The sequence below is a fragment of the Apodemus sylvaticus genome, chromosome 2 (assembly GCF_947179515.1).
Source record: "Apodemus sylvaticus chromosome 2, mApoSyl1.1, whole genome shotgun sequence".
NCBI lineage: Eukaryota > Metazoa > Chordata > Mammalia > Rodentia > Muridae > Apodemus > Apodemus sylvaticus.
This window is the reverse complement of record NC_067473.1, coordinates 169,709,561-169,725,092: the sequence shown is the minus strand read 5'-3', so window position 1 is coordinate 169,725,092 and position 15,532 is coordinate 169,709,561. Positions and strand designations below refer to the sequence as shown.

At 35.1% G+C, this 15,532-nt stretch overlaps 1 protein-coding gene across 1 annotated transcript; it reads left to right on the top strand.

Annotated features, from left to right (window-relative positions):
- The first annotated feature begins 2,478 nt into the window (after positions 1–2,478).
- Positions 2,479–3,396, top strand: LOC127677702 (taste receptor type 2 member 13). Its single transcript, XM_052172721.1, has one exon. It carries the CDS (start codon positions 2,479–2,481, stop codon positions 3,394–3,396), a length of 918 nt encoding a protein of 305 aa, XP_052028681.1.
- Positions 3,397–15,532: the final 12,136 nt, after the last annotated feature.

The following is a 15,532-nucleotide window of genomic DNA, read 5'->3' as shown; positions in this document are numbered from 1 at the left end:
TATATCGAATAAAATTTAAAAAAATTGAAATATAAATATCCAATTAAAAATTAAAATAAAAAATAAGTTTAAGGACATTCCATGTTAACATGACAATCTTCTATAGACCTTTCAGGTGTTTGTTTCAGATTTTATATTTAAGTTGATGACCAAAATTCTGTTTTAAATATATAAAGGAAACTGAGATTGATTTTAAAAATACAGGATAACAAGTTTTTTTTTAAAGAAATACAGATATAAAATCTTCCCAGTACTATTTGCTATAATTTCTTCAATACTGTTTCAACTTAATATTTATTGAAGACTAGTTGATCATATTTAAGTCTATTTATAAAATTTTATCTTAGTATTCTATTCATTATATTTGTAGTTCTATATGTTATTCACATGCTCTTTTAATATTTATTTTTGTTTGCTGATTGTTTAAGGAATCAGCTAACTATGTATTCCAGGCTCACGATGAACTCATCATTATCATCTTGTCTCAGAATTCCAAGTGTTGAAATAATTACCATATATCATTAAGGTTAACTATAATTGTCCCTTGATGCTGAAGGCAATGTTATGTATTGGAATATAACAATAAACCATCCAATTTTATTATTCTATTAATTTTATTTTTTGAGAATTTCATATGTGAATATTTATGACATTTGAACATACTGTTAACCTGAGATTGTGTGGTAGTTCATTGAAAATCTTGTTTCTAGTTCCGTGTTGCTTATAATCAAGCACACACTTGTAATCAAGAGATTTTTGAATGAATATTGTAAACAGAATTAAATAAAGTCAACCATAGTCCAAGAAGTAGATCAAGAAACAAATGATAGAGAGTGAACATAGGAAAAAAACAACAGAGAGTAAAAGGAATTCAGGAGTAGAGATAGAAAGATGTACCAGAAGTAGAAATGGGGAACGTTGACTTTGAAAGTTTTATGAGATGATGTGGAGAAAGAGTCTTCCTTTTGGGATGTTGGCTGAGGAAGAAGGTCAGCTTCCTCTCTGAGATAGTGGGTTTTCACCCCAACATCTGATTCTCATGTGTTTATTGGCAAAACTGAACAATTGCGATTTTGTTTAAAACAAGTCTTCTTTTTATAAAAGTGGTTATAGAAACGATTCATATAGAAACTACAATATTCTGAAAATGCTGTGTTTGGAAAGTATTCTAAAAATGAAGAAAACGTTTTCATTGAGGAAAATGCATTCTAAAGACAGGAATAGCAAGGAACAAATGTGATAATATTGTAATTAATTAACTTTTAGAAGAGCAAAAAAATCATGGTGGCTGATGCAGAGGCATGGAGAGAAACCAAGGGAAATGAGACGAGACCAATAGAAGAGAGCTCACATAACATAAAATTGTAAGGGCATTGGAAGGACTTGGTTCTTTATGTTTGAAACTTAGACCCTTTTAAAGTAGTTGAGCAGCAAAGTGCCACAGTCAAGTATGTTAATTGAGAATTTTTACTTTTATTTTTTGTGTATGAGTGCTTGCCTAAATATATTTTTGCCTACCACATTTTTTGTAGTGCAGGTAATTTCTGTAAAGGTCAAGAGAAGACATTGGCTTCTCTGGGATTTGTGCTACAGATGATAGTGAGCTTCTATTTGGGTTCTAATAACTGATATTTGATCCTTATCAAGAGCATCAAGTGATCTTATTCTCTGTGACATCTTACCAATCCCAGGATCTAATCTTAGTCAAAAAATACTCTTTTGAAGAAAATAGCCCATAGGTTTTTGTTGCTCTATTAGCTATTGATAGTATGTTTAAACTTGTCTTTTTCAAGTATGTTCAGAAAGAAAGATTCATATTGTGGGGAATATACAAAATATGAAAGCATGTCATTCCTAGGCATCCGAGCATCCCTGCATGTTAAAAGGCAGTGAAGATGAAGCCTTCAGTTTTGGACATGAGCTTCTTCCAAATCAAATGTCAAAATTTGGATGACAACTACATATAAAACTGAGGGCACACAGAGTGTCACAGAGAACTCTATACTCTAAAATTGATCAGTAATGATGTTGATTGACCCAAAATGTATCAGTTAGCTAAATTTTGGATGAATCATTGTTGTCTTTGTGCTCTAGAACATAAGCTGATAGGATCAAATTTTCTTTAGCAGAGACAATGCAAAATGATATTACAGTGAAAGAGAATATATCTTTATTTGCATGTTAGCAAATGACAGGTGCATGTACTTCCTGACTTTCTGCAATACAGTTCAGCCTCTAGAAGGATGTGTGTGTGTGTGTGTGTGTGTGTGTATCCTCTGTCAAGGAATATATATTTCCTTGACAAAGGCTTTTACAAGAATGTGCAGAGTCATTAGCAAAATTTTAATATGCTCATTGACATTAGGTCAGTCACTACAAAAGAAGCAAGACTTGAATGAATGTTTATTCTCAGTTTTTGAGAACACCTGGACATTTCACCTTGACAAATGATAAGCAGTGAATCTTCTTTGTCTGGACATGGGAATCAATTTGTATGGTATCTTAACTATTCTCATGATTGCAGAATTTATATTTGGAAATGTGAGCAATGGATTCATAGTGTTGACCAACTCCATTGACTGGGTCAGGAAAAGAACTCTTTCTTCCATTGGGTCGATCCTACTTTTCTTGGCCATTTCAAGAATGGTTTTGATATGGGAAATGTTACTAGCATGGCTAAAATATATGAAGTATTCATTTTCATTTGTGGCTGGAACAGAGTTAAGGGGTATAATGTTTACCTGGGTAGTTTCCAATCACTTCAGTCTCTGGCTTGCCACTATTCTCAGCATCTTTTATTTGCTCAAAATAGCCAGTTTCTCCAGACCAATTTTTCTCTATCTGAAGTGGAGAGTAAAGAAAGTGCTTCTGATGATCCTTCTGGGAAATCTGATCTTCTTGATGTTCAATATATTACAAGTAAACAAACATATAGAAGACTGGATGTATCAGTTTGAGAGAAATATAACCTGGAATTCTAGAGTGAGTGAATATGTGGGGTTTTCGAATCTGGTCTTATTGGAGATGATTATGTTCTCTGTAACACCGTTCACAGTGGCCCTTCTCTCCTTCATCCTGTTAATCTTCTCCTTGTGGAAACATCTCCAGAAGATGCATCTCAATTCCAGAGGGGAACGAGACCCCAGCACTAAAGCCCATGTGAATGCCTTGAGAATTATGATTTCCTTCCTCTTACTCTATGCCACTTATTTCATATCTTTTTTTATATCATTGATTCCCACTGCACACAAAAATGGACTGGATCTTATGTTTAGCCTGACTGTTGGGCTTTTCTACCCTTCAAGCCACTCATTTATCTTGATTTTGGGACATTCTACCTTAAGGCAAGCCAGTCTTTGTGTTATGACGTATATGAAGTGTAGGCAAAAACATTAGAAGTTCACTGTTTCATAAGAGAGTCTAACTACATGCTATTAGGTATATGACACTATTTGGTGGTAGCCAAGCAATAACATTAAAGATATGTATAATTTTGAGATTCTTCTATATGTGATAAATCACTCACAAACTTAGAATAATGCTAAAGCAGTGTGATCTTATATATAACTGTAATAATACAATTTTATTAATGTATTTCAGGCATAATAACATATGCCTTTTAACTAAAAAGTAACTTGAATGCTACATTCATATTTGGATCTACGCTGAGGCATATAGAGAGACTCAGGTGATACTTGTGCAATAAAGATTTTAATTTTTATTCCATTGTGAGCTATCTGAAATCAATGTTATTAAAGATTTCACACACTGAAACAATCTCTTATGCTGCTTTATATTGTTTTAGAAGTAAATTAGAAAATTTAAATAAACTTAGTAGCAATCAATTTATAAAAGCTTAGCATATGGACTTATTTAAAACTAGGTCTTTAGACTCTAGTTATTTAGACTCTAGGTCCTGGGGAATGGCTTGGTGAAGTGCTTTGTTACAAGCATGAGAGTCTGTTTTTAAATCCTTAGATACAACTAAAAGCCTGGCATAATAGCCCATGTAAAATTTGTATATAAAATATAGCCAATGCTAAGAGTACCAAGAAAACAAAATATTTACCTTTAAAATCATTAATTAATGTTCTTTTAAAAGTAGGTACACATTTTACTATTTAAATAAGATTTTGTTAAAGGCTAGCTTTGACACCTCAGGTAAACTTAGGAAGGCAACAAGTGTAGAGTCAGCTATTGGGGTCAGTGATGCTAGGAGCTGACAGATGACACTGTTGTCTACAGCAGACAATGTATAGGTTCAGCACTGGTATTACTGACAGGAACAAAACTCTGAACTCATTAGGAGCTGGTGAGAAAGAAAAAGAGAGAAAATCATGTATACACACACACACACACACACACACACACACACACACAGCCACTGGATAAAGCAAAGAAGACTATAACAAGCAAGTTTCAACAAAAAGGCTCCAAAAAATGTACACATAAATTTGCATACATATATACATGTACACATACATACTTACATAATAAAATAATATAAAAATAAAATAAAATAAAAATAGATAAAAAATAAATTAAAATAATAAAATAAAATAAAAGTTGGTGGATAGAGAGAAGGCCCAATGAGCTGATTCCAACTCTAATAACTTTATATAAATACACATATGCATATGCATGCACATACTCTTACACATATACATATATGTACATACACACATATACATATATACACCCATATTTGGTAGATGGCTTCAACAAGCTGACTCCCACAACTTTATTCTTTTCCTTAGTCTTTTTATAATTCCTATGCTATGACAAGGTTCTCTCCCCCAAAATAAAAATAAAATTATCATTTCATTCAAAAACAGGTAAGATGTTACATAAAGGATTGCTAATTATAAATTCAAGGGCGGTGTTTTATATATTAATCTATAAGCTCATTATAAGTTCAAACAATAGTTTTATTTGTTCATGACCTTACTGTATTGTGGTACATACCTGTGAACTCATCCTTGGATCTGACCTAGAATGAATATTCATCCTTGATCCTAAATCTGTCCCAAGACTATCTTCCTAGTGTCATTTATGTACTTGAAATTTACAAAAGCTCACTGAGCTCCTTTTATAACCTATTCAATATTTTCTTACTATTCTAGGTTGAAGGAGTACATTTTACTTTTGATTCTAACTTATACATACCATTTTGACAAAATATTTAAACCATCTCCTTAAAATTTCTAACAATCTAATGTCCTGAACTCATTTAAATCAAATAAAAAAATTCTGCAAAATTGTTAATTCATCTAAACTTCATAAAGTTTATTATTTTATAAAAACGCAACATTGTCTGGTACAGGAGTCAGAAGAGTTCCAGAGTTGACTTTATTCTCACCTACTTTTCTATCTCCAGAATTGATTTTCTGTGTACAATAATTGTGTGCATCTTTTTTGATGCAAGCTATGAAAAATATTTCACTCCAATAGCATTTTTAAATTTGAAATCTTCTGACCAGAATCTAACTATTGCTGCACAGCTTGCATCATGTTTATTCATGTTCTCTATTGCCTTAAAATGAGCAACTTATTGAATGCTTTTATGTGTGTGCATGTGTGTATGTATGAGTGTGTGTGTTAGACAAAGAATTAACAAGGTACTTCTTGTGATTATCTCAATAACAATACTCTATTTGTTATTATTTCTTATTTTCTTGGGAAAATTGAATGATACTTTTATTTAAGTTTTGTCAAAAATGAAAACTTGACATTTTATTTTATGGAAACTCTAAATATTTTCTTAGCATATCATTTTTTCATTAACTTGATTTTTAACATAACTTTGTAGTGTGTCTGATTTTTGTTTTTCTTCTAACAATTTTGTTATACAGCAAAACCAAGAGAATGAAGCTAAAGGACATATATTCTAAGGATGGGAGATCTAAAGACTATAAGATAACTGAAAATTATAGTCTCATTTCTGCTCTTCTTTATTGGGTGTAGCATAAGCAACAGTCTGATTGTGGCCTTGCCCTACAATTTGTAGAGAGTGAGCTATTAAAGGCTTTTTCTCTTGTTCTTGTATGTTTGAACCCACTTGGGTTTCTATTTCTTCTGATTTCATTGGGGAGAAATTAGGAAGGGTTTGTTTGTATGTTGAAAGAGCTGAAGTGAGCCAAAAATTATCTTTGTACTGAGTTCAGGTCTAATCATGCTCTAGGAGAAAGAAGAAGAAGAAAAACATTCCATCCATTATCCACCTAACCTGCCTTTTTGAAACAATATCTCTCTAGATCTAGCTATCCTGGAATCCATTCTATAAACCTGACTGGCTTAAATCCTCACAGTGGATACCTTGGTCAAGGAAGAAATAAAGAAAGAAATTAAAGACTTTTTAGAACACAATGAAAATGAAAACACAACATACCCAAATCTATGGGACACAATGAAAGCAGTGCTAAGAGGAAAACTCATAGCCCTGAGTGCCTCCAAAAAGAAAATGGAGAGAGCATACATTACCAGCTTAATGACACACCTGAAAGCCCTGGAACAAAAAGAAGCTATTTCGCCCAGGAGGAGTAGAAGGCAGGAAATCATCAAACTCAGGGCCGAAATCAATCAAGTAGAAACAAAGAGAACCATACAAAAAATCAACAATACCAGGAGCTGGTTCTTTGAGAAAATCAACAAGATAGATAAACCCTTAGCCAGAATGACCAAAGGGCACAGAGAAAGTATCCAAATTAACAAACTTAGAAATGAAAAGGGAGATATAACAACGGAAACTGAGGAAATCCAAAAAATCATCAGATCCTACTACAAGAGCCTATACTCAACACAACTGGAGAATCTGGAGGAAATGGACAATTTCCTTGACAGATACCAAATACCAAAATTAAATCAGGACCAACTAGACCATCTAAACAGTCCCATAATGCCTAAAGAAATAGAAGGAGTCATAGAAAGTCTTCCAACCAAAAAAAGCACAGGACCAGATGGCTTCAGTGCAGAATTCTACCAGACCTTCAAAGAAGAGTTAACACCAATACTCTTCAAACTATTCCACAAAATAGAAACAGAAGGAACACTACCCAATTCCTTCTACGAAGCCACAATTACGCTGATACCAAAGCCACACAAAGATCCAACAAAGAAAGAGAACTTCAGACCAATTTCCCTTATGAACATCGATGCAAAAATACTCAATAAAATTCTTGCCAACCGAATCCAAGAACACATCAAAACGATCATCCACCATGATCAAGTAGGCTTTATCCCAGGAATGCAGGGTTGGTTCAATATACGGAAATCCATCAATACAATCCACTACATAAACAAACTCAAAGAACAAAACCACATGGTCATTTCATTGGATGCTGAAAAAGCATTTGACAAAATTCAGCATCCCTTCATGCTTAAAGTCTTGGAGAGAACAGGAATTCAAGGCCCATACCTAAACATAGTAAAAGCAATATACAGCAAACCGGTAGCCAGCATCAAACTAAATGGAGAGAAACTTGAAGCAATCCCACTGAAATCAGGGACCAGACAAGGCTGCCCCCTTTCTCCTTATCTTTTCAATATTGTACTTGAGGTACTAGCTCGGGCAATTCGACAACATAAGGAGGTCAAAGGGATACAAATTGGAAAGGAAGAAGTCAAACTATCATTATTTGCAGACGACATGATCGTCTACCTAAGTGACCCAAAGAACTCCACTAGAGAGCTCCTACAGCTGATAAACAACTTCAGCAAAGTGGCAGGTTATAAAGTCAACTCAAGCAAATCAGTGGCCTTCCTATACTCAAAGGATAAGCAGGCTGAGAAAGAAATTAGGGAAATGACCCCCTTCACAATAGCCACAAACAGTATAAAGTATCTTGGGGTGACTCTTACCAAACATGTGAAAGATCTGTATGACAAGAACTTCAAGACTCTGAAGAAGGAAATGGAAGAAGACCTCAAAAAATGGGAAAACCTCCCATGCTCATGGATCGGCAGAATCAATATAGTTAAAATGGCCATTCTGCCTAAAGCACTATACAGATTCAATGCAATACCCATCAAAATCCCAACTCAATTCTTCACAGAGCTAGAAAGAGCAATTATCAAATTCATCTGGAACAACAAAAAACCCAGGATAGCTAAAACTATTCTCAGCAACAAAAGGAAATCTGGGGGAATCAGTATCCCTGACCTCAAGCAATACTACAGAGCAATAGTGTTAAAAACTGCATGGTATTGGTACAGTGACAGACAGGAGGATCAATGGAACAGGATTGAAGATCCAGAAATGAACCCGCACACCTATGGCCACTTGATCCTCGACAAAGAGGCTGAAAACATCCAATGGAAAAAAGATAGCCTTTTCAACAAATGGTGCTGGTTCAACTGGAGGTCAGCATGCAGAAGAATGCGAATTGATCCATCCTTGTCTCCTTGTACTAAGCTCAAATCCAAATGGATCAAGGACCTCCACATAAAGCCAGACACTCTGAAGCTAATAGAAAAAAAACTGGGGAAGACCCTTGAGGACATCGGTACAGGGAGAAAGTTTCTGAACAGAACACCAATAGCGTATGCTCTAAGAGCAAGAATTGACAAATGGGACCTCATAAAATTACAAAGTTTCTGTAAGGCAAAGGACACCATCAAGAGGACAAATCGGCAACCAACAAATTGGGAAAAGATCTTCACCAATCCTACATCAGATAGAGGGCTAATATCCAATATATATAAAGAACTCAAGAAGTTAGACTCCAGAAAACCAAACAACCCTATTAAAAAATGGGGTACAGAGTTAAACAAAGAATTCTCACCTGAAGAACTTCGGATGGCGGAGAAGCATCTTAAAAAATGCTCAACTTCATTAGTCATTAGGGAAATGCAAATCAAAACAACCCTAAGATTTCATCTTACACCAGTCAGAATGGCTAAGATTAAAAATTCAGGAGACAGCAGGTGTTGGAGAGGGTGTGGAGAAAGAGGAACACTCCTCCACTGCTGGTGGGGTTGCAAATTGGTACAACCACTCTGGAAATCAGTCTGGCGGTTCCTCCGAAAACTGGGCACCTTACTTCCAGAAGATCCTGCTATACCACTCCTGGGCATATACCCAGAAGACTCCCCACCATGTAATAAGGATACATGTTCTACTATGTTCATAGCAGCCCTATTTGTAATTGCCAGATGCTGGAAAGAACCCAGGTATCCCTCAACAGAAGAGTGGATGCAAAAAATGTGGTATATCTACACAATGGAATACTATTCAGCCATTAGAAACAATGAATTCATGAAATTCTTAGGCAAATGGATGGAGCTAGAGAATATCATACTAAGTGAGGTAACCCAGACTCAAAAGGTGAATCATGGTATGCACTCACTAATAAGTGGATATTAACCTAGAAAAATGGAATACCCAAAACATAATCCACACATCAAATGAGGTACAAGAAGAAAGGAGGAGTGGCCCCTGGTTCTGGAAAGACTCAGTGAAACAGTATTCAGCAAAACCAGAACGGGGAAGTGGGAAGGGGTGGGTGGGAGGACAGGGGAAGAGAAGGGGGCTTGCGGGACTTTCGGGGAGTGGGGGGGCTAGAAAAGGGGAAATCATTTGAAATGTAAATAAATTATATCGAATAAAAAAAAAAAAAGATCAGGTGAAAAAAAAAAAAGAAGAATAAACACATTCAAAGAACAAAAAAAAAAAAAAAAAAAAAAAAAAAAAATCCTCACAGTGATACACCTAACTTTTCCATGATAGTTAAATTAGAAGACATGTGCTACCACACTGTGCACAGCCATACCTTTTACCTACTCATCTTTCTTTCATTCTGTACTATTGTGAAATATTCAAAATATCAACTTATTTTTAAAGAAAATTAAAGTAGTCCCATATTACTTGCTTTGGGTATAGAAATTTTTATTTACAAAGAAAATTGTAAATAGGTGAGAATTTATTTTCAGCATATGTACAAGAAAGCAGAATTTTTTTTATAAAACTGCATTGCTAAGATGGATAAAGTTTAACTAGAAGAAAAATAAAATACATAAAAGCTTATGGGTTAGATTTTTGAGATTATATATGTATGAACAATTCCACATTTTAAAAATTAGTAAGTTAATTGCTTTTGTCTTCCCAAGAAAAAATGTATATGATGTGAATTTCTTGTCCTATATCCTCTAGGCTTAGAATTTTTTTAAACCTATATTTAGTAAAGGTTCTCAAATGCTTCAATCCCCCTTTCAGCCCACTATCCAAAGGAAGGGAAGAAAATATGTTAAATAGAACAAGGGTATGTTGACCTGTTTAGAAAAGTACTTTGTGGTTATTCCAATCTCCTTTAGCAAGATAAAAAGAGTCTAGTTCATTAGTGTCAGTACACCAATTACAAATCATCAGTGGTTACATGATTTAACAAAAATAACTAGGCCTCCATTGAATCAACACAAGTCAGGCTAAACAAAATGGATCAACTGGAATACCAGTAGAAGTTCTTTGTCATTCCTTTCCCAATGACGCTTAGGTCAGCAAATACTTAAGACCAGTAAAATATTACAAATCTAGCTATGTAAATGTGCCTCCACTGTTTGTTAAGTCCTATTTATACTTTCTGCAGATATCACAAAAGGAGATATAACAACAGAAAATGAGGAAATTCAAAAAATAGTCAGAACCTACAACAAAGCCTATATTCTAAAAACTGGAAAGTCTAGATATAATGGGTTATTTTCTAGACAGATATCATGTGCTAAAGTTAAATCAAGTTCGGGTAAATTATCCAAACAGTCCCATGACCCCTAAGGAAATAGAACTGGCAATTAAAAACATCTTTTTTTTCCTTTTTTTTTTAAATTCGATACAGTTTTTATTTACATTTCAAATGATTTCCCCTTTCCTAGCCCCCCCACTCCCAGAAAGTCCCGTAAGCCCCCTTCTCTCCCCCTGTCCTCCCACCCACCCCTTCCCACTTCCCCGTTCTGGTTTTGCTGAATACTGCTTCACTGAGTCTTTCCAGAACAAGGGGCCACTCTTCCTTTCTTCTTGTACCTCATTTGATGTGTAGATTATGTTTTGGGTATTCCAGGTTTCTAGGTTAATATCCACTTATTAGTGAGTGCATACCATGATTCACCTTTTGAGTCTGGGTTACCTCACTTAGTATGATGTTCTCTAGCTCCATCCATTTGCCTAAGAATTTCGTGAATTCATTGTTTCTAATGGCTGAATATTAAAAACATCTTAATTGAAAAAGAGGCTAAGGTCAGATGGTTTTAGTTCAGAATTCTACCACTTTAAACAATAATCCTCACACTATTCCACAAAATAGAAACATAAGGATCACTACCTAATTCATTCTATGAAGCCACAATTACTCTGATACCTAAGCCACACAAAGACCTAACAAAGAAAAGGAGTTTCAGAACAATTTTGCAAAAATGTGCAATAAAATTCCCTCAAACATGATCCAAAAACACATCAAAACAACCATTCAACAAGATCAAGTATGCATCATTCCAGGGATGCAAGGAAAATTCAATATATGAAAATCCATCAAAGTAATAAACTATATAAACAAACTCAATGAGGAAAGCCACATGATCATCTCATTAGATGCTGAAAAAGCATTCAACAAAATACAATACCATTTTATGTTAAAAGTTTTGGAGAGATCAAGAATTCATTATACATTCTTAAATGTAATAAATGCAATATATAGCCAAACAGTAACCAACATAAAATTAAGTAGAGACAAACTAGAAGCAATCCCAAGTAAATCTGAGACAAGACAAGATGTCCACTCTCTCCATATCTATTCAATATAGTATTAAATTTTCTACTTTGAACAATTAGGTAACAAATGGAGATCAAGTGTATACAAATTAGAAAAAAAAACAATTCAAAGTATAGATATTTATAGATGATACGATAGTATACATAAATGACAACAAATATTCCATCAGAGAATTTCTAGAACTCATAAACAACTTTGGCAAATGGCAGGATATAGAATTAACTTAAAACAATCAGTAGTCTTCCTTTATATAAATGACAAACAATCTGAGAAAGAAATTAGGGAAACAACACATTTTGTTGTATTCTATAGCTGCGTGCAGCTACTACAAACTGGGTTCCTGGAACAAAAGCTGAGGAATGGATGGGGAAGGGGTAAAAAGAAGGAGGCCAGGATGATCGTTTACTGATTGAGGCCCCAACTTTAATAGTGGTCAGACCATTTAAGAGTTTGGGCAAGCCCCTCCCCCCAGACACCATGCTGAGTTCCTAGAAGTCTTCTGGCAGTCCTTGGCTCTACTGCTCAGGCAGCTGGGTAGGTCACTGGCTTAATTCAAGAATTCATAGACCTGGAGGAACAATGAACTTAACCTTCACTCTGATCACTCCTCCCTAGGTGGAGAAGCATCCTGACTAGCACAGGAATCTGTGCTTAACAAAGTCTGGGAGAAGTTCACCTTGACTAATGTCAATTACACTCTGAGCACTCCACCCTAGGATAAAATTTCCTACTGTAACCTACTTCCCTACTATGCCCTAATGTCAGATTCCTGTCTGAAGCCCTTGTCCCTGGCCAATGTCAAGTTCCTACCATGTAGCATGACACCCCAATATGGCTCTGTACATCCTTTCTCAATAGTCACAAATAGAATGAAATATCTTGGTATAGTTCTTACCAAGCAGTTGAAAGATCCATATAGCAAGAACTTCAACTCTCTGAAAAGGGAAATCAAAGAAGAGCTCAGAAGACAGAAAGTTCTTCCATGCTCATGGATTGGTAAGATTAACATATTGAAAATGACTGTCTTACCAAAATTAATCTACAGATTCAATGCATTTCCAATAAACATTCCAACACAATTCTTCACAGACATGGAAAGAGCAATTCTCAACTTCATATGGAAAAATGAAATAACCCGTATAACAAAATCTATTCTCAACAGTAAAATAACTTTTGGGGCAAACACCATCCCTGACATCAAGCTGTACTACAAAGCAATAATAATAAAAACGCCTTGGTGTTGATACAGATAGACAGATAATCAATTCAACAGAATCAAAGTCCCAGAAGTAAATCCAAACGTGTATCAACACTTGATCTTTGACAAAGAAACCAAAAACATACAGTACAAATAATAATAATAATAATAATAATAATAATAATAATAATAATAAGCATCTTCAATAAGTGGTGCTCATCTAACTGGAGGCCTGTATTTAGAAGAATAAAAATAGATCCCCACTTATCAATTTGTACAAAGCTCAAATCCAAGTGGATCAATGACTTCAATGAGAAAAATGATATAATGAATCTAATGGAAGAGAAAGTGGAAAAGAGGTTCTTGTCATTCAGATATTTCACTAGCTTGGTTAGAGTTACACCAACAAATTTTATACTGTTTGTAGCAATTATGAAAGATGTTACTTGCCTAATTTCTTTATCAGCCTGTTTATCATTTGTGTAAGGGAAAGCTACTGATTTGTTTGAGTCGATTTTATATCCAGCCACATTGTTGAAGTTTTGATCAGTTGTAGAAGTTCTCTGTTAGAATTTTGGGGGTTTATTATGTATATTATCTTATCATCTGGATATAGTGATATCTAGACTTCCTCTTTCCATTTTGTGTCTTCTTCTCCTTTTGATGTATTATTACTCAACCTAGAGTTTCAAGTACTGTATTGAATACAGAGTAGAGACAATCTTGTTACTGATTTTAGTGGGATTGCTTCAACTTTCTCTCCATTGAATTTGATGTCGGCTGTTGATTTGCTCCATATTGCTTTTGTTATATTTATATATGTACCTAAATATAATAAAATTCATGATTTCTGGGAATATGTATTATATATAAATATAATAAAATTCATGAATTCCTGATTGCTTCAGGACTTTTAACATGAAGGGGTGTTAGATTTCTTTAAAGGCTTTTTCAAGATCTAATGAAATAACCATGTGAAATTTTTCATTGAGTTTGTTTATATAGTGGATTATATTGACCGATTTTGTATAATGAATAATCCCTGTATTCCTAGGCTAAAGCCTACTTAATCATAATGAATGATGTTTTCAATTTGTTCTTGTATTTGGTTGAAAAGCAATTTTTTGAGTATTTTTGCATTAATTTTCTTATGTAAAATTGTTCAGAAGTTCTTTTTTGCTTTATCTTTGTGTGGTTCAGATGTTAGAGTATCTGTGAGTGCATAGAATGTAGGTAGTGTTCCTTTAGTTGCTATTTTGTGGAATAGATTAAGGCATATTGGTGTTACCTCTCCTTTGAAAGTCTGATAGTATTCTGAATGAAAACCATCTGGCCTTGGCCCTTTTTGGTTGGGAAGTTTTTAATGACTGCTTCTGTTCCCCTAGGATATTGGAGACTGTTCAGATAGTTTACCTAATCTTGATTTATCTTTGGTGCTTGGTATCTGTCTAGAAAATCACTCATTTCATTTAGATTTTCCAGTTTTGCCAAGTGCAGGCTTTACCATACTCAAAAGCATGTATACTAAATGATAAATGGAATTCAGCCAAAAAGTAAAGTATTCTCATGAAAACTCTATAGACCCTAAGAAATTAAACAAAAAGAAGGCCCAAGTAAGGATGCTTTCATCTCAATTAGGAGGCAGGGACCTTCATGGGAGATAGACTGGGAGGCAAAAGGGAGAGCAGAATCAGGTTTGGGGGGGGGGGGGGAGAAGAGAAGACCAGAGGGCCAGGAGAATGAATGTAAATATGAATTCACAGGGGTTGGAGTGGGTGGAACCTCTAAAAATTCTCAGAGACTTTGGATCAGGGAGGCTCCTGGGACTCAATTTGGATGACTTTAGCCAAAATGCCCAACAATGGTGATATGGAACCTAAAGAGACCACCCTCAGTAATTAGACTCAAAAGCACATACTCAAAAGCAGTACTCAATGATGAATAATGTTTTTAATCAGTTGCATTTGGTTGAAAAGCCCCCAGTAGCTATACCATCCCAATAGTTCCCAGAATGTGGGAATACAAACCTACCTTCAAAAGTTTCAATTCAAAATTATTACTGTGTAAAGTAAATTAATGACAAAAAAGAAACAAAACTGAATGAATGACCAACTAGTAACTGTTGTATTCCGTAGCTGCCTGCAGCTACTATGAACTGGGTTATAACCAGCTCAACTTTGGACCCATCCCGTGTAAAGGCCCCAACCCCTGACACTTTTGCCAAAGCTACATTGTGCTTGTAGACATCAATCTATAATGGTTGTCCTCTAAGAGGCTCGTTCAGCAGCTGACTGAGACAGATGCAGATACTTAGAGTCATGCATTGGAAAGAGGGTGGGAACCCTATGGAAGTACTAGGGTAAGGCTTGTAGGAATTGAAGTGGATAGCAACCCCATAATGAGATCAACAGTGTTAACTACCCTGGATTCCTGGGAAATCCAAGGACTAAGTGACCAACCAAAGAGCATACAATGGTTGTGCCAAGGCCCCAGGCACATATATAGTAGAAGACTACCTTGTTGGCCTCAGTGGGAGAGGATGTGCCTAATCCTGTAGAGATTTGATGCCCCAGATTGG

What these genes read in the sequence shown, in the direction of transcription:
- LOC127677702 (XM_052172721.1), top strand. Translation starts at nt 2,479, where the DNA reads ATGGGAATCAATTTGTATGGTATCTTAACTATTCTCATGATTGCAGAA.